General features: G+C 39.4%; 2 protein-coding genes across 3 annotated transcripts in view; both read left to right on the top strand.

The window, feature by feature from the left end:
• The first annotated feature begins 1,248 nt into the window (after window positions 1–1,248).
• LOC149142320 (uncharacterized) lies at window positions 1,249–2,160 on the top strand. Its single transcript, XM_089451450.1, has one exon. It carries the CDS (start codon window positions 1,249–1,251, stop codon window positions 2,158–2,160), a length of 912 nt encoding a protein of 303 aa, XP_089307576.1.
• Window positions 2,161–9,679: 7,519 nt separating this feature from the next.
• LOC149142319 (putative galacturonosyltransferase 4) overlaps window positions 9,680–21,114 on the top strand; it is an 83,829-nt gene continuing 72,394 nt past the window's right edge. Inside the window, exons 1-9 of one of the 2 annotated variants that reach the window (XR_016265074.1) lie at window positions 9,680–10,114; window positions 10,438–10,472; window positions 10,601–10,642; window positions 10,833–10,968; window positions 11,083–11,162; window positions 11,612–11,955; window positions 12,046–12,403; window positions 12,533–13,117; window positions 13,243–13,856. Coding sequence is in view for 1 of the 2 variants with exons in the window: in XM_089451038.1 (XP_089307164.1) it covers window positions 9,982–10,114; window positions 10,438–10,472; window positions 10,601–10,642; window positions 10,833–10,968; window positions 11,083–11,162; window positions 11,612–11,955; window positions 12,046–12,403; window positions 12,533–13,117; window positions 13,243–13,518 (1,989 nt within the window). In the remaining variant the exon portion in view is untranslated. Of the gene's footprint in view, window positions 10,115–10,437; window positions 10,473–10,600; window positions 10,643–10,832; window positions 10,969–11,082; window positions 11,163–11,611; window positions 11,956–12,045; window positions 12,404–12,532; window positions 13,118–13,242; window positions 14,061–21,114 lie in introns of those variants that run through there. The other variant, XM_089451038.1, reaches the window with a different exon arrangement.

The following is a 21,114-nucleotide window of genomic DNA, read 5'->3' as shown; positions in this document are numbered from 1 at the left end:
AGGAGCAATCAACAAAATTTAAATTTTTTATTATCCTTAAAAATATTACATATTTTATATAACAAAATTTAAATCTTGATAAAATTTAACATGCTTCAAAACTTTCTGGCAAATCAATAACTATAACAAAAATATTTTAAAAGTGATTCAGGGTAATATTGTTGTTATAATTGCTTTTCACTGCCTATTAGTTTGTTTTTGACCAAAAATTTACTTCGCTTATCCATAGTTTAAACTTGGGAATTCATTTTTTTATTATTATTAGTTAAATTGATCTATTTGTAAGGTGATTGGTTTAGGTCTTATTATGGATTGTTTAGTAACTTCCATTTCTATTAGTTACTAATTTTTTGTTTTTAATTTTATTCATTTTTTATTTAACCTTTTCAAATTTTTTTTTTCTCTTTTTCTATTATTTCAATTTTAATGCATTACAGAGTTTCTCCATATTTTCAACTTACACTGAGAAATTTTAAAAAACAAAAAATAATTAAAAAAAAAAACTTTTTCCAATAATTTTTTTTTAGTTATATGATTTTTTATTATTTTTTTCTATATATTTTTTTTAAGATAACAATTTTTAAAGTGGAAAAAATAATTAAAAAACTTTTTCCAATATATATGTATATCTGTAAGTTTTATTATTTTTTAATTTGACTTGTACTTTTTTTGTTGTTGTAGTTTCTATTTTTTTTTTTTTTTTTTTCAATTCCAATTAATTTAATCATAATTTTTTTTTCTTCTTGTTTACAAATAGCGCTTTTATAGTTAATAACTATTATGATAATTAGCTATTAGTATTTAGAATCTTGTGAGTATTTCTTTCCTAATTTTATTAATTTTTTTTTTATTGATGTATAGTTACTAATTTTTAGGATCCAAGCATTTTTTCTTAACTTTGTTGAATTTGTTTTATTTACATATAGCTTTTATACTTTTACCCTCTAAGCATATCAAAAATTCAAAAAACTAATCTTATAACAAGAAATTGAATTCGAATGTGTTCGTCTTTTTCTCACATAAAAGACTAGGGAGCTCTGCAACCTGAGAGCCTCGGCTCCTTCCATGTGATTTGCATCCTGCGGGCTCTGAAGCCTGCGGCCCTGCCCGCACTTTGTGGCTCCTCTCCACTGTGGGCCTGTCTGCAGAAGATCAGTTCCAGATTCGAAACAGCCAACAACTCTCTGGCTAGGGTTTGGTCTTTGCTGCGGCGCTGCCCTTGGGGCGTCCAGCATCTAACCAGATCCCATGGAGTCACTGGGCCATCATACGGATCCGCCCCCTGATCCGTCCCTGGATGCTTTCAATCAACTCCTGGCTGGCTTACCTCCGAAGAAAAGAAGTGATGCAGCAAAATTCGAAAAGAAACTCGATGAAATTCCTGAGATCTCTTTGCCTCCGGAGACCCCCATTCAAGTAGCACTGTCTCTGGTGGAACGTGGGCTCATTGGCCAATTCATGGGACTTTGGCCCTCGCCGAAAACCACTGAGCAATGGGTTAATAGGAACTGGGCGCCCTTGATTAATCAAAGTGTAACCTCATACTTCCTAGGGCGAGGGTATTTTCTCTTTGAATTTACCTCCAAAGAGGACAAAGACCTGATCTTCCGAAATGGGCCGTACTTCATGGGTCCTCAGGGTCTCTATCTGAACAAATGGACCCCAGACTTCGATCCGGCGGTCGATGTTCCCAAAGCTATTCCAGTATGGGTTCGTCTCCCAAATCTGCCAGTCCATTGCTGGAACTGGGATTCCTTGAAGCACATTGGCAATTCCCTCGGAAAATTCATAGATCGGGCAAGCAACAAGGATCAGTACGACTGCGCCAGGATCTGTGTAGAGGTAGATCTAGAGGTGGGTCTACCAGAGGCAATCAAAATCAAAGTCGGCAGCTGGTCTCACGTGCAGATCCTGGATTATGAACAGCTGCCATTCAAATGCAGGAAATGTCACGTTTATGGGCATTTTGCCAGAAACTGTCCGATAAATGCAGAGCCAGAGAAAGGGAACGAAGAGGGTTGGAACCAGGTCAAGCGAGCAAGAGCCAATCACAAGGGGCAAAAGCAGGGTGGATACTCTGGCAAAGGTAATCCCCAGGTTAATGTCCAGCGTCCCCCTCCCAAAAAGATGCAAGAAAATAAATTCGTTCCTCCAAGTTAGCCGGAAGAAGACATTCTGGAGGAAGAAACCCAAAAATCAGTCTCTCCAAATAAAGGTACTCCATCAGCTTCCCCCAAAGAAGCTGAAAATCCCAAAGGCATGGCCTTAGAGGATGAGGAAGATGAGCAGGAAACTGAAGAGTCAGAAGAAGAAGGAGAAATAGGAGAGTCCCAAACTTCGATAAGAAGATCTACAAGAGGCCGTAAAACAGACAAAGAAAAAAGAGAGCAGTAGACCTACAAAGACAAGCTTCAAGGCTACCAGCCAACCCTGGAAAAATTGCTAGCCTCAAAGCCCAAGATGCTGAAAAATCAACCCCAAGGCTCCAAGGGAGCCCATCAGAAACATAAATAATGAAGGTCATCTCCTAGAATTGCAGAGGTATGGGGAGTAAAGTTAAGGAAGAAGCAATAAAAAGCTTAATAAGAACAGAAACCCCAGACATACTTCTAGTCCAGGAGACCAAGCTGGAAGACAAAACCTTCCTGCAAGCAAGCAAAAATCTGTGGTTCAAAAGTGAAGCAAGAGCAATCTCTGCCAGGGGTGCCTCGGGAGGGATTGGTACACTATGGAACTCCAATAAATATGCAGTCATCTTTGAAGCGAGCAACACTCACTGGTTGCTGCTAAAACTGCAGAATCTGGACACAAAGGAAACCTTCAGCCTTTTTAATGTTTATTCTCCAGTCAACATCCGGGAGAAAAAGGATTGCTGGGACACTATAAGACGACAGGCAGACTTGACAAACCTAGAAAACACAATCATTGCTGGAGATCTCAACCTCACTCTTCATTCGACTGAAAAAAGGGGAGGAAGTGCAGTCCAAGACCCGGCAAGAGAATGGGCGGAGGATCTTTTGCAAGACTGGGACTTACTGGACATCAAGCCCTCATCCGGTAAGTTTTCTTGGTCTAATAAAAGAGTAGGTCCTGGTCATATTGCTGCCAGGCTTGATAGATTTTTCATTCAAAGCTCTTTCCTGTTACTTGGATTAGAACCCAGAATGCATATCCTCGCTAGCAGCGTCTCGGACCATAAGCCTGTAAAATTAGAGCTCCTTGCCCATCTAGATCTGGGACCTATTCCCTTCCGGTTTAGTCCCCTTTGGGTTAAGGAGCCTCTCTTCATGCAAACAGTCAAAGATTGTTGGAGCCAGCCTGTCAAAGGCTCGCCCTTTTTCATCTGGGAGGAAAAGCTCAGAAGGGTAAAAAGAGCTCTGAAAAGCTGGGCCAAAACCTTGTCCAATCCCTCAACGGAAAGGAAAGCCATCAAAGACTCTCTTGTCTCTCATCAAACCCATATGGAGAGTGCTATTGTTACAGAGGATATGATAGATCAAGAAACTCAGCTGCAACAGAGATACCATAAGGCCTGCTTAGCTGAAGAAGAATATTGGAGATTAAAGTCACGAAACCTGTGGCTTAAAGCAGGGGACAGGAACACGGGATTCTTTCATAAGCAGGCCCAGGCTAGGAAATGCTTCAACACCATTTCTGAGATCAAGGAAGATAATGACACGCACAAGGAATTCACAGACATTAAGAAAGCAACCTTCTCTCATTTCCAAAACTTGTACAGTGATGATCACGGGCCATTTCATCATCAAGTGCTGCTTGACATCATTCCTCAGGTTATCTCTCCTCGCATGAACGAGATTCTAGAGGCCAAAATTACTAAAGAGGAAGTTAAAAAGGCTCTCTTTGATATGGACCTGGATAAGGCCCCGGGGCCAGATGGCTTCTCTGCCCGATTTCTCCAAATCTGCTGGCCGATTATCGAAAAGGACCTTCTCAAAATGATACAAAAGTCTCAAAATACTCAGAAAATAGAAGGCAGCACAAATTCCGCCTTCTTAGCCCTCATTCCAAAGGAAAAAGGCGCCAATAGCTTCAGCAGATTTCGTCCGATTTCATTATGCAACACAGGGTACAAATTAATCACCAAAGTCATTGCTAATAGACTGAAGCCCATTCTACCCAGAATAATCCCGGAAAATCAAGGAGGCTTCATCCAGGGTAGGCAGATCGTGGACAACTACACGCTCGTTCAAGAGGCAATACATTCAAGTCTTCTCTGAAAGGAACAAGGTATGGTGATCAAACTCGATTTAGCAAATGCCTTTGATCGAGTAAATCATAGTTTTCTGTTAAAAGTCATGTGCAAATTTGGTTTTGGAGCAAACTTCATAAAATGGATCTGGGCATGCATCTCAGAGCCATGGATTGCCCCACTGGTTAATGGAAGAGCCACTGAATTTTTCAAAGCCTCGAGAGGACTTAGGCAGGGGTGTCCCCTCTCCCCCCTGCTTTTCGTCATCCAAGCCTCAGTACTCAGCTTCCTGCTAGATAAAAAGATGCAAGACCAAGAAATTAATGGGCTGTGTATAGCTAGAAGGGTTAAGAACTTAAACCACGCCTTATTCGCGGATGATACCCTCCTATTAGACACTGCCTCTCTTTCCTCTGCCTCCAAATTTAAAGATGTGCTGGACAAATTCAGTGAGGCCTCAGGCAGCATGGTAAATAAGAATAAATGTCATATTTTCAGTTGGAACACTACGCCCAGAACTCTATCTGCCATCTCAAGATGCTTGGGCTTCGCAGCCTCCTCTTCATGGACTTCATTTAAATATTTGGGCCTTCCTGTTTTCCATAAGAAACACTCAACCAAAGATTGGCTTCCCCAGCTTGAGAAATTCAAATCCAAAATTCAAGCCTGGGGCTTTACCTGGCTCAACGCTGCTGGCAAAGCGGTCTTAATAAAATCCGTGCTCTTCAGTCTTCCACTGTTTCAATTCACAGGGCTTCTCGCTCTGGCATCCATATTAAAAAAGATGGAAGAATTCATGCGCAGATTCTTCTGGAAGGGAGGAAAGCAGAATGGAAAAAAAATTCCCCTCATCAGCTGGGAAACCATTTCCAAGCCTTTGCGAGAGGGTGGGCTAAACTTCAAGAATCTCAGTCAGCAAAATGTGGCTATGGCAGCCAAGGTGATCTGGCGAATCATCGCGCCCAAGCCAGGTTGGGCCCAACTGGCTCTCTGGAAAAAGTATTTCAGAGGCCCACGCACTTGCTGCTTAGAAAACATGATTCAGCTTCCAAATTCGTCCTTCCTTAAATTGTATGCTAAAGCGGCTTCCTTGATTAAAGAGCACTCCTTTTGGATCCCAGGAAATGGGAAAAAAATCAACATATGGACTGATAGAATTATGAACAAGGATCCAGTTACAGATAGAGCCTCCCTAAACGATTTGCGCTGCTGGATGAACAGAGAAGGATTGAACTCGTTGTGGGACATTTCCCAATGGAGCGACTTCATATGGGCAGGCTGGAAAAGTATTGAAATTCCGGATCAGTTGATAAATGAATGGATCGCTCTGCTGGATCTTCTACACGGCCTGGCTCCCACGCATATGAAGAAAAAAGACACGAAAGGATGGGGGCTGAAGGAAGGCGGATACGCTGTTTCTAAAGGCTACTCCAAGTTGATCGAGAAGCCACACGTCCCCCCTGACCCAACACCTTGGCAGGGAGTCTGGCACATCCCTTCTTGGCCCAAGATCGACTTCTTCGCTTGGACTCTCTGCCATGGAAGAATTCTAACTTATGACGCTTTGCAGAGGAAAGGATTCCATGGCCCCTCCAGATGCCCGTTATGCACAGAAAACACAGAAACAGCAATACACTTAATGCTTGAGTGAAAATTTTCCAAACAGATCTGGGCCTCCTTTACCAGCAATTTTGATCCCAACTTCCCTCTGCCTAGATCTATGGTAGACCTCTTCTCAAATTGGACAAACAGGTACCCCGGACAGCCACCCAAAAATCAAGTTATCAAAACTGCATGGGCCATTCTTCCAAAGATCATTTGTTGGCAAATATGGCTTGAAAGGAATAGAAGAATCTTCAGAAATGCCAGCTTGAACCATAAGGTTTTAGAAATCAAAATCAAATGCCTCATAAAGGAGTGCTTGACAGATATAAACAATGACTCCAATCTCAGCCAACAAGACATTGACTGGGGCTCATCCCTAGGCCTGCAATTCCAACCAGCAGTCAGAACTGCCCCCATCCTTAAAGACTGGCAAATAAGGAGACCTGAATCTGAATTCCATGACTGGCTTAAATCGCACTCAAGACACTCACTCTTCTTTGATGGAGCAGCAAAGGGTAATCCGGGCATAGCAGGAGCAGGAGGTGTTGTTGTAAATCCTCTGGGGGAAAAAATTCATTCCTTCTCCTGGGGACTTGGCCATGCTTCCAGCATACAAGCTGAGGCATTGGCCCTCTTCCAAGGCCTAAAGATACTCAAAGAGCTAAACATAAGGGAAGCTACTGTGATAGGCGACTCGCAGGTCCTCATAAATGCAATGATCTCCAACTCTCCAGCGCTGGATCTTAATCTAGCTAGACTGGTTTCTAGAATCAAAGGCCTGGGAAAAGCTTTCCAGAAGCTGAATTATTTCCATGTACTGAGAACGCACAACAAACAGGCAGACAAGGAAGCCAACAAAGCAGTCCTCCTTTCTGCCGGGGTCAAGATAAAAGACGAAGAAGAAACATGGGAACCCATTCCATAAGCTAGCTTTTGCCATGTTTTTCTGTCTGCTTCTAAATAAATTTGTTTGTATCTTCAAGTTGGGGAATATCTCTGAAATTGATAAACTAGAATCCCTATCAAAAGGAAAAACTTCAAGATTCAACAGCACTCTCATTGTTACCAGAGAGATGTATCAAGACATAGAAGTCTTCAATGTAACCAGATTTACGGCTTTCAAGCCAGGATGAATATATATACAACATAACGGTTTCTGTCAAAAAAAAAAAAAACAAGAAATTGAATTCAAGAATTCAAGAAATTGATCTTCTTGAATTAAATAATTAAATAATTTTTTTAATCATTTCGTGTGTGTCCATTATTTTAACTGCTAAAAGATAGCTTATGGGACAGATTGCTTTTTCATCTAGTTGATCGGCCCTTTTCTTATAAAGCTTCACAACAAATGCTCCCAACTTCTCGACAAACCCCTCGCTAAATAGATTATCCCAAGAGCTAGCTACGAGAATATCTGCATAAATTTCTCAATTGTCTTTGAAGGCCTCACATTCTAAAATGAAATGCTTTTCTGTTTCCACTTTTCCGGAAGAACAAAAAATACATACTCCCACACTTCTTTTGGCCTTTTCTAGGGCTGTGTTTCACAAATGAGAATTAGTCCTTGTGGAACTTATCCATAACAAAGTCTTTTATCTCTTTACTATTTATGGGACGCACGTTCAAGCAAATACCCCATTTACTAAACCATTTGTTATTTTGTTACATCCAAGTCTTTTTTCTCTTGCACAATATGTCATTAAAGACAACCTTACGCTATATGCTCTCTTCCATTTGCTTAATTTTTTTTAAATACCTTATGATTCACACCATAGCAATTACTACCCCATTTACTAAACCATTTGTTATTTTGTTACATCCAAGTCTTTTTTCTCTTGCACACTATGTCATTAAAGACAACCTTAGGCCATCTGCTCTTTTCCATTTGCTTAATTTTTTTTAAATACCTTATGACTCACACCATAGCAATTATTTCAATAAGAGCAGCCCCTGTTTCACTTAACAAGATATCATAAAGAACTATACTTTTAATTTTGAATTTGTTTGTAATCAAACAATTGAATTTTCTCAATTCGTTTTCATTGCATGTCGGATGTATTGTTAGCTCACAGTTCACAACCATAGAGAATCACTAAAATCACTAGAAGCCCAAAAAGAGTTTGAGTGGTTTTCGAGTCCCATAACTCTGTCTCTCTACACCTATTATGAAAAGCATAAAATGCTTTCCAACCCCCCATAGTTCTTTTCTTTCTACAACTATCCCAACTTAGATTTTTGTTGAATTCAATTTCGAGGTATTTGTAATCCGCAACTTCTTCCAGAATATTGCCTTCAAAGTAGAACTTATGTTGGTTATGTTTTTTTTATAGAAAACCACTACTTTTGTTTTGCTAATATTGACTTGCATCCCCACCCTTCTACAAAAATGCAATAGATAATAAGTGCTCTTGCAAACCAAGAGCAGATTTAGCAATCAGAATAAGACCCCCTTTATACAAAAGAAGTCTTATAACAAACTCGCCCAAATAGATACCATCAGCCCCTTGCGAATTTAATGTCTGTTGTTTTGGCAAGTCAAAGGATTCAAAACTCCCACTAGGTATTACCAGAATCCCACTTTGAAGTTCCATGTTCTGGTTCAAGTCGTTGGAGTTTGCTCGTCATTTATTAGGAGATTAGCCTTCAATTTCTCATTTGTTTCAATTGGTTTGTTAAAGTTGTTTTATCTTCTTTCCTCGAACCAAACATAGAAGATTGGTCTCAGTTACCGTGCAAAAAGTTAATCTACTGCAACTTTATTCTTGGTTTTATTCAAAGTAACTGTGTCAAATTCATCTATTTTAATATTAAATCACAAATCCTAGACAAAAGTATAATATTTAAAAAATATTTGAAAATGGCTAATGATAAAATTTTAATATATATATATATATATATATATATATATATATATATATTTTTTTTTTTTTTTCCATGATATAAAATGTTTTAGGAACTAAGTATTTTGATTAGAAACTAAGTGTTTTGATATCCATCTATAGTTACTAGTGATTTAATTTATATAACTGTGCTAGTCATAATTTAGTTGTTAAATTAATAGTAAAACAATTGTTATTAAGAATTATTCATAAATATTAATTAACTCGTCTTTACAATTTAATTTAATAATAAATTGCAAATTATAGATCATCCCATTTCCAATTTACTCTGCAAAAAAGAAAGAAGTCTTGTTTAAAACGAGATACCATTTGAGAGATAACATTAAAAGTTTTGTTCCATATTCCCATGCCTTCACTGGCACAAACACAATTGCATTCAACTTTATATCAATCATGTACAATTCCCATGAACTTTGTAGGAGACAATTGGTTGTGCAAAGCAAGTTTCTTGGAATTGACATCTCATTAATTTGAACCAAACACTCCCAAAGAAATAAAGTTATAAATCTTCATTACAACCAATGAGGTAGTGTGCTCACTAATTTTACACCATTGAGTTGAAACTATGTTTCTCCATATCAATTTGAACCAAACGCTGTGAAAGAAATAAAATTATAAAGCTTTATTACCACCAATAAAATTGTACGCTCACTAAAAAGAAACATTTTAGCACAATAATTTTACTTTCATTTTTATTTTTCTTATAAAAACTTTAATTGATCATCTGAAACCCTCTATATTCCAATCCACTATATTTAAATTAAACGGCAATTACTAACTATTAATATTCATTGTATCTTATTTATTGTGAAATGTGTGACTAAGAAGAAAAACTATTAATAATATTCATTGCGCCCTATTTACATCCCTTTTTTAAATTAAATATAAATAAATATGGCAATGCCCCATTTAGTGGCAATTGCATCATCAACCACTTCCATTTTGTTCGAATCATGGGGCAGAGTGCTCAAGGATGGGATATTGTTGTAACTAATTGCAGTTGCAAAAGCCTTACTTTGAATTATATTTATGAACAAAATATAATTCTGATCATCGTTTTCTTTCCCTTTTTCGCTCCGTCCAATTCTTAGATTAACAGTATCATCTTTTCTTTTCCAACGGGTTTTCTCGGGAGAACGGTGTATGGTTTCCGGGGCAGCGAATCTTATCTACATCCCTTTCATATGCGTGCAAATGGGATGAGTTATAGCTCCCTCCTCTGATGGTTTGTTGGATCGGTTTAATATGCATGACTAGAAATTCACGATGCATTCTGCAGTGAAAAGGCGGGGTGGTCCATTGCAGAGGCCTGCTACTATTACTGGTCTCCTCTTGATTTCACTTGTAGCATCTCTCGTATTTCTAGCGGATAGACTCGCCGATTTCTCTGCTACCTCTGGCAAGTACCCTCTTCCTTATTGGCTCTCAGATCTTAATTTTCTGGTTATTTCCCCCTTATATCGCTGTTGGTGTGCTTGTTTAACTTTATAGATTTGATTTGTCTACAAGATGATCTTGCAGCATGAAAAGAACCTCGATTGCGCTATATTATGAGAGTCATGATTTGAAAAACTCCTTTACACGCATGAATTGTAGCTTTAACGTTATAGGATCTCATATCCTGTACTGTACTATTTTCCTGAATGGGCTGTTGGAATTTGAATATCTATAGATTGTCCTTTGTTGTGCTAATGGAAAACTATGACGGGTTTTTTGTATCAGGGCAAAAGGACTTCATTGACAATATTTCTAGTATTGTAAGTTAAAACTAGGTTCAGAAATTCATTTTTTGGGGAGTTTTTTTCCTTTGAGTTTCACTATTTTCAGTTATTTTGCCTAATTGATATTCTGGATCCAATACTCTCACTATTTTGCTTACGTGCAGAGTGTCAGTACCGATTCCGAAGAATTAAGGGCACTTGAGCAGGTTTGCAATATGGTTGCACGACTTATGTTCTTTCTGTGGACATTTTGGAGCATTGATTGACCCTTCAATCAACATGTTCTGGTCCAGGGGATTTTTTTCAATGTCCATTTCTTTTTTCAGTTCTTGGTTCATTAGATGTTTGGAGGCTTCATTGCAAATGTGGACATTCTGTGTTTGTTTGTTTACATAGGAACCGAGTGCTGTTCTTAAAAAACCTGTTGGAGTCATCTACAAGGATGGGATTAATACCTCAGTTAATATCAATGGTTTCTCAAAAGAGCACTCTGAAATTAAGGAAAAGATACAGTCTGGACGGAAGGAAAATGGTAAGGAATATCGGATGATCTGGTGTGGCTTCTGCCTGTGATTGACTTAGACAAGGAACTTCAACTCTCAGAACTTTTTTCAATATATCTAATATATAAAGTGTCTATTTTCAGAATTCAAACCTGAGATATTTCTCTTGGAACAAGGAGATAAAAGAACAGAGAGTGTTGCCAACACTGCTGCTAAAGGAGAGGTGAGATTTGCCTTTGTGTCTCTCCCTTTAGCCTTTCAGAGTCCATACCATCCATTTTCTGTAAGTCTAATTGGAAAATATAGGTAAATACAACAGTCAACTTCTGGCCATGAGTTATTTTCAAGTCCCTCTTTCCTTGGGAGAGATATTTCAACTCAAGGGCAAGATTATCCTCATGCAATCGCTAGAGGCTAAGAGGTTGCTAAGGGTGATTGAACACTCTCAGACTACTAGGGAAGGAAGCATTAAATTCCTTGAAGAAACCTCAAGAATAATATACAATAATTTAGGAGAAGCTTCTCATTTAATATTTGATATCAATATGTTTTCTGTCACGTAGACTTTCAACGTGTAGGTCCTGGTTTTCAGTTTTAGAAGGTTAGCTGCCTTTTTGTGACCATATTATTGTAGTCTGATTCAACTAGGACCTGACAGGTTAATTGTAACAGGACCAAGTAAAACTTGAATTGCAGGGCACTTATAGTTCTCAGCAAATAAGTGCAAGAGAGTCTCAGAAAATGAGAATTGAGAGGCAAATCAGTCAGAAAATAATCCCAGATGCTCATGTACGACAGATGCGTGATCAGAAGAAAATTATCCCAGACGCTCATGTACGGCTGATCCCAGATGCTCATGTACGGCAGATGCGTGATCAGATTATTAGAGCTAAGGCATACTTAAACCTTGCACCAGCTCGCAATAATGCTCCCATTGTAAGAGAATTGCGGCAGCGGATTAGAGATGTACACCGAGCCTTAGGTGAAGCAACCAAGGATACTGAACTTTCAAGAAGGTATATGTTTTATCTGTGGTAGATCTAGCCATTAATTGCTAATAAGGATCACATGTCTAAGCTTTTCTTTATGTTTATTTTGATTTCTAGAGCCCCTGAGAGAATAAGATCCATGGAGAGCACTCTTTTTAAAGCCAGCAAGCTTTTTAATGACTGTTCTGCTATGGTTAAGAAACTTCGAGCTATGATGCACTCTACAGAAGAACAACTTCGTGTGCACAAGAAGCAGAGTACATTCTTGATTCAGCTTGCTGCTAGAAGCTTTCCTAAAGGCCTTCATTGTTTACCGATGCGCTTGACCGCAGAGTACTATGCATTGACTCCAAACGAACAGGAATTTCCAAACAAAGGGAAGTTGGATGATCCAAGTCTTTACCACCATGCCATATTTTCTGACAATATACTTGCAGCAGCAGTTGTTGTGAACTCTACTGTATTTCATTCTAAGGTATAAGAAGGGCCAATCATTGTCTTTGTGGATTTTCTGCTTTCTAAACGGAATTACCTCTTACTTGCTTCTGATATTATTAACATGATGAGTTGTGTGCCCGTTTCCTACATTTTAAATGTTTGACAGGAATCAGAAAAAATTGTGTTTCACCTAGTCACTGACAAGTTAAACTATGCGGCCATGCGAATGTGGTTTTTAGCAAACCCTCCTGGTAATGCTACGATTCAAGTTCAGAATATTGATGAATTCACATGGTTGAACTCCAGCTATTCTCCAATTTTGAAGCAACTTGAGTCTGCATCAATGAAAGAGTATTATTTGAAGTCGCAGTATATGAGCCCAGATGGAGGATCTACTAACTTGAATTATCGAAATCCAAAGTATTTGAATATGCTTAATCACCTTCGCTTCTACCTGCCAGAGGTCTTTCCAAAGCTCAATAAGGTCCTTTTCTTAGACGATGATGTTGTAGTGCAAAAGGATTTGACTGCTCTTTGGGGGATTGACACGCATGGTAAGGTAAATGCTGCAGTGGAAATATGTGGAGAAAATTTCTTTCGACTTGATAAATATCTGAATTTTTCAAATCCCCTTATTGCGAGGGACTTTGACCCAAATTCCTGTGCATGGGGATATGGCATGAATATATTTGATTTGCAAGAATGGAAAAAACAGGACTTGACAGCGATCTACCATAAATGGCAAAATCTGGTAAGCCTAGACTGACATTTTGCTTTTAGTTTCCTGGTGCTTTATTAGTGATTTCTGCAACGAAGTGACATTAGCATTTTGTTTTGTCTACAATGACTCTTATGTGTGATACTTTTTTGTATTAGAACAAGGACAGACAGTTGGTGAAGCTGGGCAGCCTGCCACTTGGGCTAATCACTTTTTACAACCTTACTCATGCACTTGATAAGTCTTGGCATGTTCTAGGCCTTGGCTACAATCCTAGTGTTAGTCGGACTGATATTGTGAAGGCAGCAGTGATACATTACAATGGCAACATGAAACCGTGGCTTGAAATTGGCATTGCAAGATACAAACAACATTGGACCAAGTATGTGAAATATGACCATATATTCATGCAGCAGTGCAACCTTGGTGAGTAGGTGTATATGATAGTTTATTGTACATATGCTATTGGAGCCCTGAGTACTCCCTATAATTGCTAGCCAGAGGAATTGTGCCAATTGTAATTGGAGTAGTTGAGCAGAGGTATCATTCTTTTGTTTCCATTGGTCGGGGACTTAGAGGGGTGGATTGAACAGTCTGGAAAAATCACTGAAGTAATAGTTTCCTCTACTCCACATTTGGAGAAATGAGGAAATTCTGTGTATTGTAATTGTTTCTCAAAGGAACGTACATAGGAAACATGTTGTACAATTTCATTCTTTCACGAGGGAGATATTGAGTTTTGTCGAGCACATTATTTGGCACCCATAAATTGGTATTATCCTGAACATCTTGTTTATAGAAATTTCTTTTAGTAAAGCATTATCCTAGTTTTTTTTCATTAGGTTAATATCCTTGGTATATCCTAAACTTCTTACGTAGAGGATGCTTTACGATGTTAATATCCTAAACTTCTTAGTAAGTTGATAATTGACATTCATAACTTTTCTATATTGAGAGTATATGTGCATTCTAAGGATGGGCTGTTGTGGTTCTGATGATGTAATGTTGAATAGGGCATCTTTATCCTAGAGTTTACTTATGGGCTATCTTACAAAACCGAAACATCCAAAAATAGATTAGATACTTCACAAGAGCAATAGATATAGATGCTATTTTTTATATTATGTTTTTTTTGTTTGGTGTAGCCTGAGAAAATAGAATTGTATAAGATTTTACAAATTCTGATGCACTCCGAAGTGATATGAAGGCGAGGAGTTGATAGAACAGGCAAACGGGTTTGGTAAAATTTTAGTCCGAGCTTGATCCTTGGAGCTGATTACTATCAACACTGATTCATAGATGTAAGAGAGAAATTCACTTTGGACAATTTTTAGTTTTATGCTAATTTATGCCATTCTAGTGGGGATGAACTTATAAAGTAAGAGGGAAGTGAGAGTGAAATTTTTCTGTACAGACAAATGACATATGCTACCTGTTCGTTGACTCTGATATGTGGGAAATGGCAGTCATGATAACTGCATACTCTTATTTGCTTATCTATCAATGACATTTGTGTGAACCTTTTGCTGTTGAGCATTAGAACCAAAAATTGGAAATAGAATAAATAGTTATGACCCTTCAGCAGGGACATCAAGAGGGAAGAGTTAGTAGAGAAGGTAATTTTAAAGTTTATCTTTGGTTCAAGAGACGAGTTGCTTGAAATTTGGATAGGGTCTAGGCCTTATTGTGAAGTTATTAACGAAGGTTTGGGGGGCACCAAACCTTTACTATGAGCAGGGCGGCAAGGCACCTGATGATGTTAGGGAGGTACATTCCATATCATTGACAAATTGGAGGACTTGTTAGGGAAGGAGTTAATTATGACTGTCTTGTGGTGGGGGTTCCATTCCTATCACCGGTAGAAGAGAAGGCCAGGACATTCCAGACCTCCAAAGAGCTGAGAGAGGTTCAGAGTTTTGGGAGTAGGCTATCTGCTAGGCGAGGAACCATTATTGTGCAGGGATTTGGAGCCTTAACCCAGGAGGAATTGTCAGGTGGGGGTCAGGAAGAAATCAGGAGGAAGGAGAATCTCTCAAACTTAGGCTGCCTGAGGAGTAAAAGGAAGCGGAAGTGTATCAAAACATGAAAGAATAAGGTAAGGCTGGTCTTGGCTGAAGACATGGGAATGGAAGACATTTCTGCCCTAATGAAAAAATCCCTAACCAAACGTTTTATGGGGAGCCAAGCTTTGGAAGGTTTTCTACGTTTGCGGATGGAGGCCTAGTATGGGCTATTACAGTATATGTTGGAGTTCCACATACTTATACAAGGTTGGATCACCTTTTAGTTATGTTCTGGAGTTGATGTGGAGATAATTTCAGCACAAAGGTGGTTCTAGGGTCCTTACCAAGGTGCCCTGCAACCTTGGAGGTGTGAGCCTCTTTGATCAGCTGCAATCGCTCACCTTTAAGAACACATAGCTTATCCAGCGTGTAGAGTAACCTATCTTGCAGATGGTAGTCAACCGTGCTATCGCCATCGTGCACATGACTCTGACTTTGCAATCGCTGATACACCTCCTTGAAGTCCTCATCTTCTGAATATGCCTCTCTGTATGCATCATGGGTGAATGGCTCCATGTGCATAAGAGTCCCCAAAGCTGTGATCTTTGATGTGGTTGGCCTTGAAAGCATGTCGGTCAACTTGTTAGTGCTTCCCTTCTTATACTTGATCACCAAATGAAACTGCTGTAAAAACCCTATCCACTTGTAATGTGTGGTATGCTGTAGCTTACTCTGGGCCTGCAAATATTGTAACGACTGCTGATCTGTGTGGATTACTGTCTCTTTTCCCATCAAATAGTGCTTCCACTTCTTCACAACTTGCACCATGGCATAGAGCTCCTTGTTGTAGGTAGGATAGTTAAGGACTGCCCCATGAAATACTTTAGAATGGTAGCATACAGGCCTTCCTCCCTGCATCAAGACAACTCCCATAGCATACCCACTCGCATCTGTCTCCACTTCAAAGGGTCGTTGCAAGTTTGGTAATGTCGGGACTAGTGCTTGGCTGATCTTCTTTTTTAGCTCTTCGAAAGCCCTTTGTTGACTTTTTCCCCACTGGAATCTCTTGCCACTTGCTGTTATGGCATGGAGCGGTGTTGCTACCACTGAAAATGAGGCTATGAACTTCCTCAGGTACTATGCTGCCCCAATGAAACTCTTGACCTCAAAAATATTAGTAGGCACCGACCATTTCATGATGGCCTCCATCTTGGAAGGATCTATCTTCAGTTCTCCTCCACCGATCACATACCCTAGATACACCAAAGACTGCTGCGTAAACTCGCACTTCTTGAGATTCGCTAGCAGCTGGTGCTTCTTTAATGTTTCCAACACTTGCGTCAAATGTGGCATATGCTCCTCTCAGGTAGCACTATATACCAGTATGCTAAGTAACCGGATTCGTCCAAACCCCTCTGCGAATCCGATACGATTCGCTAGGAATTCGAATCCTAGAACAAGATTCGACGTGTACGGACACATCGAATCCCGATTCTGGGATTCGAATCCCCTAAATATGCCTTCCGCGGACTTAAATTTTTGTTTTCATCTTATTTGTCATTCACTTTTGCATAGTTTGAGCTGTGGGCAAGGAGCTAAGGGTTTAGAGCAAGGAGCTAAGGGAGTAGAGCGTTCAACAAGGAGATTCAAGCACCAGGTAAGTGCATTTCAGGTCCATTTTTTTGCATTTCTTATTCTATTACAGCAGTTTGTATATGATTTTTTTTTACAAATTTGTGCATGTTTTGTTCATTTTTTTTACAGTATTCATGGCTCAATCAAAGGCAGCAGTTAGGGGGCAAAGGAAGGGGAAGAATGTCTCCATTGGAGATGCCCCTCCTCCTCCAATATCATCAGAGTTTGTTGCAAGTAATGTTGAGGGAAGAGGAGGACCTAAAGACAACATTGAGAAATATCCCTTGTGGAAATATGTCACAAGAGAGGATGGGACAAGCACCAAGGGGAAGGGAGGAGGCAATGTGCAATGGAGATGCAACTTTTGTCACATTGCTTTCAAATGCACATGTTTCCGTGTGAAAGGCCATTTGTTGGCTTTACCGAGTTGTGGAATTGGAGCTTGTAAAGTTGTTCCTTTACAAAAGAGGAAAGAAATGGAAAAGGAGTCCACTGTTGGTATGGAAAATGTGGCTGCAAAATCAAGAAAAACCAAGAATGAAGACCCCCTTCCATTTTTGAGGAAAAGCACCACCAAATTTCCATTTGAGAGTTCTATTGGGGGACAAGCAACAAAAAGAAGAGCAATTACACTTGGTCCAATGGACAAGATTTTTCAAAAAGAGAAACGAGAAGAGCTTGATCTCACCATTGCCTTCTTTTTCTATCAAAACTTCATATCATTTAATGTTGCATGCTCACCTTTATTTATTGAGATGTGTTGAGCTCTAACTCACGGGTCTCCATCATGGTATGTGCCTCCTGGTTTAGAGAAGCTTAGAACCACATTGTTGATGAAGGCAAAAAAAGAGGTGCAAAAAATGCTTGAGCCTATTGCAGCATCATGGCCAACATCTGGGGTTAGCATTGTTTCTGATGGATGGACAGATCCAGTACAACACCCAGTCATCAACTTTATGGTGTCTTCCTTGAATGGTCCAGTTTTCTTGAAAGCAGTGGATCCACTTGGAGAATACAAGGATGCACAATTTATTGGTGAGTTATTTATTAAAGTTATTGAAGATGTAGGTGTTGATTCTTGTGTGCAAATCATTACAGATAATGTACCTGTTTGCAAGGCTGCTGGCATGATTGTGGAAGCTAAATATCCACAAGTGTTTTGGACACCTTGCATTGTCCATTCATTGAACTTAGCACTGAAATCCATTGCTTCTGATGTGCTTTGGATTGGTAACATTATTGAGGAACATATCCGTAACTTTGTGCAAAATCATACAAATGCCTTCATTATCTACAAGGAGTACACCAATCTATCATTGTTGAAGATTGCTGATACACGGTTTGCCTCTTCATTCATGATGTTGAAGAGTTTGAGGGAGGTCAAGACCGCTCTTGGGTCCATGGTTATTTCTGAGTTTTGGTCTTTTTGGAGAAAGACAGATCAAGTAGCCTCTAAAAGAGTGAAGGACACAGTGCTAGATGATACTTGGTGGGAGAGGGTAGATCTAATTATTCAGATCATGGACCCTATCATTTCTTTGCTTCGATTTGTAGATACAGACAAACCCATCCTAGGAGAGGTTTATGAGGGATGGGATTCCATGATTGAGTCTATGAGGAGCATTATTCTACAGAGTGAGTGCCCCGAGTATGAGACATCACTAGAGGCCTTCTGTGATACTCTATAGGATATTCTTGTCAGCAGATGGGACAAGAATTGTACACCTTTACATTGTTTGGCTCACTCATTGAACCCAAAATACTACAGCCATGAGTCGCTAAATGGTGGACCTTCCCGCAAATTCCCTCCTCACATGGATGGTGAAATCTCACAGGGGGAGGAAAGAGGCATTCAGGCGGGTTTTTCAGGATAGTGCATTACTTGATGAGGTGGAGGATGCCTTCGCAGAGTCTTCCACTGTCATTGGTCGATTTGTAGGATATGATGTGATTAGAGACAGGGGGGCTAAGAAGCCCTATTCTTGGTGGGCAAATCATGGGGCAACAAGCCGTCCTCTTCAGCAGTTAGCCACGAGGCTCTTCTCTCAGGTGACTTCATCGTCTTGTTGCGAGAGGAATTGGAGCACATATGGGAATTTGTATAGTGTGAAGAAGAGCAGGCTTGAGTAGTCCAGGGTAGAGACAATGGTGTATGTGCACACCAACCTTCGTCTTATTTACAGGCAGAGGGAAGAGTGGGTGAGGGGAAAGACAAAGATGTGGGATGCCTTTCCTGATGATATGGGTCTGGACAACAGTGTTGAGTTGGTATTGGCCAACATGGATTTCAATGATCCAATGCTAAAGCCTGTTAGATTTGATGACGGTGATATTTTTGAGGGGTCATCCTCCACACCAGCAGATGCAGAGGCGACTATGGATACAGGGGAGGAGGAGGATGCAGAGGAGAGCAGTGGTCACCATGATGATGAGGACATTGATGCTGGTTTTGATGATGACTCTGAGGATTGATGACTACCTATTGCCTTGAGGCTTGTATACCTGTAGTTGTTTTATATTTTCTATTTCTATTTGCCATTGGCATTGCACCAACGCTACCTATGTAACACATTTTGATTTGATGACTTAATGAGAAAACTACAGTTGCCAGTGTCTTTATCTTACTATCTTGTAGTTGTAAGTTGTCTTTCCTATATGAATTATGAATCATGATTTATGTGACCACTGACATGTATTTGAATTTTGTATGTACTATGCATGCTATAGATGAAGATCTATGTTTAAAATCAGAACTTGTATCATTAATTAGAATTTGTGCAAGAAATATCTAATTTTTAATATATATATATATATATATATATATATATATATATATATATATTTAAATATATATATTTTTTAATAAAATAATATATAACGAATCCTACGTGTCCTATTCCGAGGTGTCAACGTGTCCAAATCCGACACTCGAATCCTCGAATCCTACGAGTCCCGAATCCCCGTGTCAGGTGACTTAGCCAGTATGTCATCCAAATAGACAATAACAAACAAATCTATAAAAGGGTGCATTACATCATTCATTAATCTCATAAATGTCGCTGGTGCACTACATGGGCCAAATGGCATAACTAACCACTCATATAAAGTTTACCTGGTTTTGAAGGCGGTCTTCCATGTATCTTCTCCTTTGACTCGAACTCGGTGATATCCAGACTTCAAGTCAAACTTGGTGAAGTACTTTGTTTGCTGCAACTGATCTAGCACATCATCTATCTTGGGCAGGGGGTATCTGTTCTTGAGCGTGATTTTGTTCAACGCCCTGTAATCTATACACACCCGCCAAGTCGCTTCCTTCTTCGACACAATGATGATGGGTTACCCACATGGTGATGTACTCGGTCGAATGATACCTTGTTTCAACAACTGCTGCAACTGTTTCTTCACCTCACATGCTTCTATAACAGATTGCCTATACAAATCAATATTTGGCAATGGGGAGTCTGACAATAGTTGGATTTCATGCTCCACTTCTCTCTTAGGTGGCAACCATTTAGGCTCTCGGAACACATCTTTGTATGCCTGTAACAGCTCCTCTGATTGTTGTTTTTGTTTCTTAGTACACTCCTCCAGGGATGCCTTGCCTCTTATTGACTCCTCTTAAGACTGATTTTCTCTTAAAAACAATAAAACATAATTCTTGATGGAACTGATCAATTTCTTAGCTTGGTTGGCACTTAGTAGTGAGATTTTCGACTTGCCTTTGTGCGCGTTGATGATGAACTATTTTCCATCCTTGACGAGCCGATACTGGTTGGCTCTCCTCATGAATATTGCATCATGCATGTACATGTATGGACTCCCAAATGTCATGTCCCCATTTCTATTTTCCTCTATAGTACAACCAAGGTGGATTTCGAAGGCATGGGATGGCTAGGTCATGGGAGCAAGTTTACGTCATCATGGGTTCTGGGGGAGTTTTGAGGAGTTTTTATGGGGTTCGATGGCATTCGCTTTGCATATTCATCATCATGAGCAGTTCCACACATCTTGTTTTTGGTTCTATGACTTTCTGATAATTCTCGTAAAACGAGGTTATTATTGGGCATAACTTAATTAATTACATTCAAGGTGGCATTCCAAGAGGAATATTTGACAAAACACCTTAGTGTAATAGCTCGTTGGAACTGGAATGAGAAGATCTACAGGATGGGATGCTGAGAAGTGATTTCCAGTGGTCGGAGAGAGTATGGTGGGCGATTTACCATTTTCCTAGCTTAAAAAAGTAAAATATTTATTAAGGGGAAAGGGCCAAAAGTGTCTTAAATAAATTAAAAGGTCACTTAAGACAAAGTCAAGGAGGAGCTTCTAGAATAATAATAAAATAATAAAATAAAATACTTCTAGAAGTTTGGAGATCTATCTATGGAGTCT

Source organism: Pinus tabuliformis, chromosome X, assembly GCF_031772625.1.
Source record: "Pinus tabuliformis cultivar Carrire ecotype Pingquan chromosome X, CPIR1, whole genome shotgun sequence".
Lineage (NCBI taxonomy): Eukaryota > Viridiplantae > Streptophyta > Pinopsida > Pinales > Pinaceae > Pinus > Pinus tabuliformis.
This window is presented reverse-complemented; position numbering and strand designations above follow the sequence as displayed.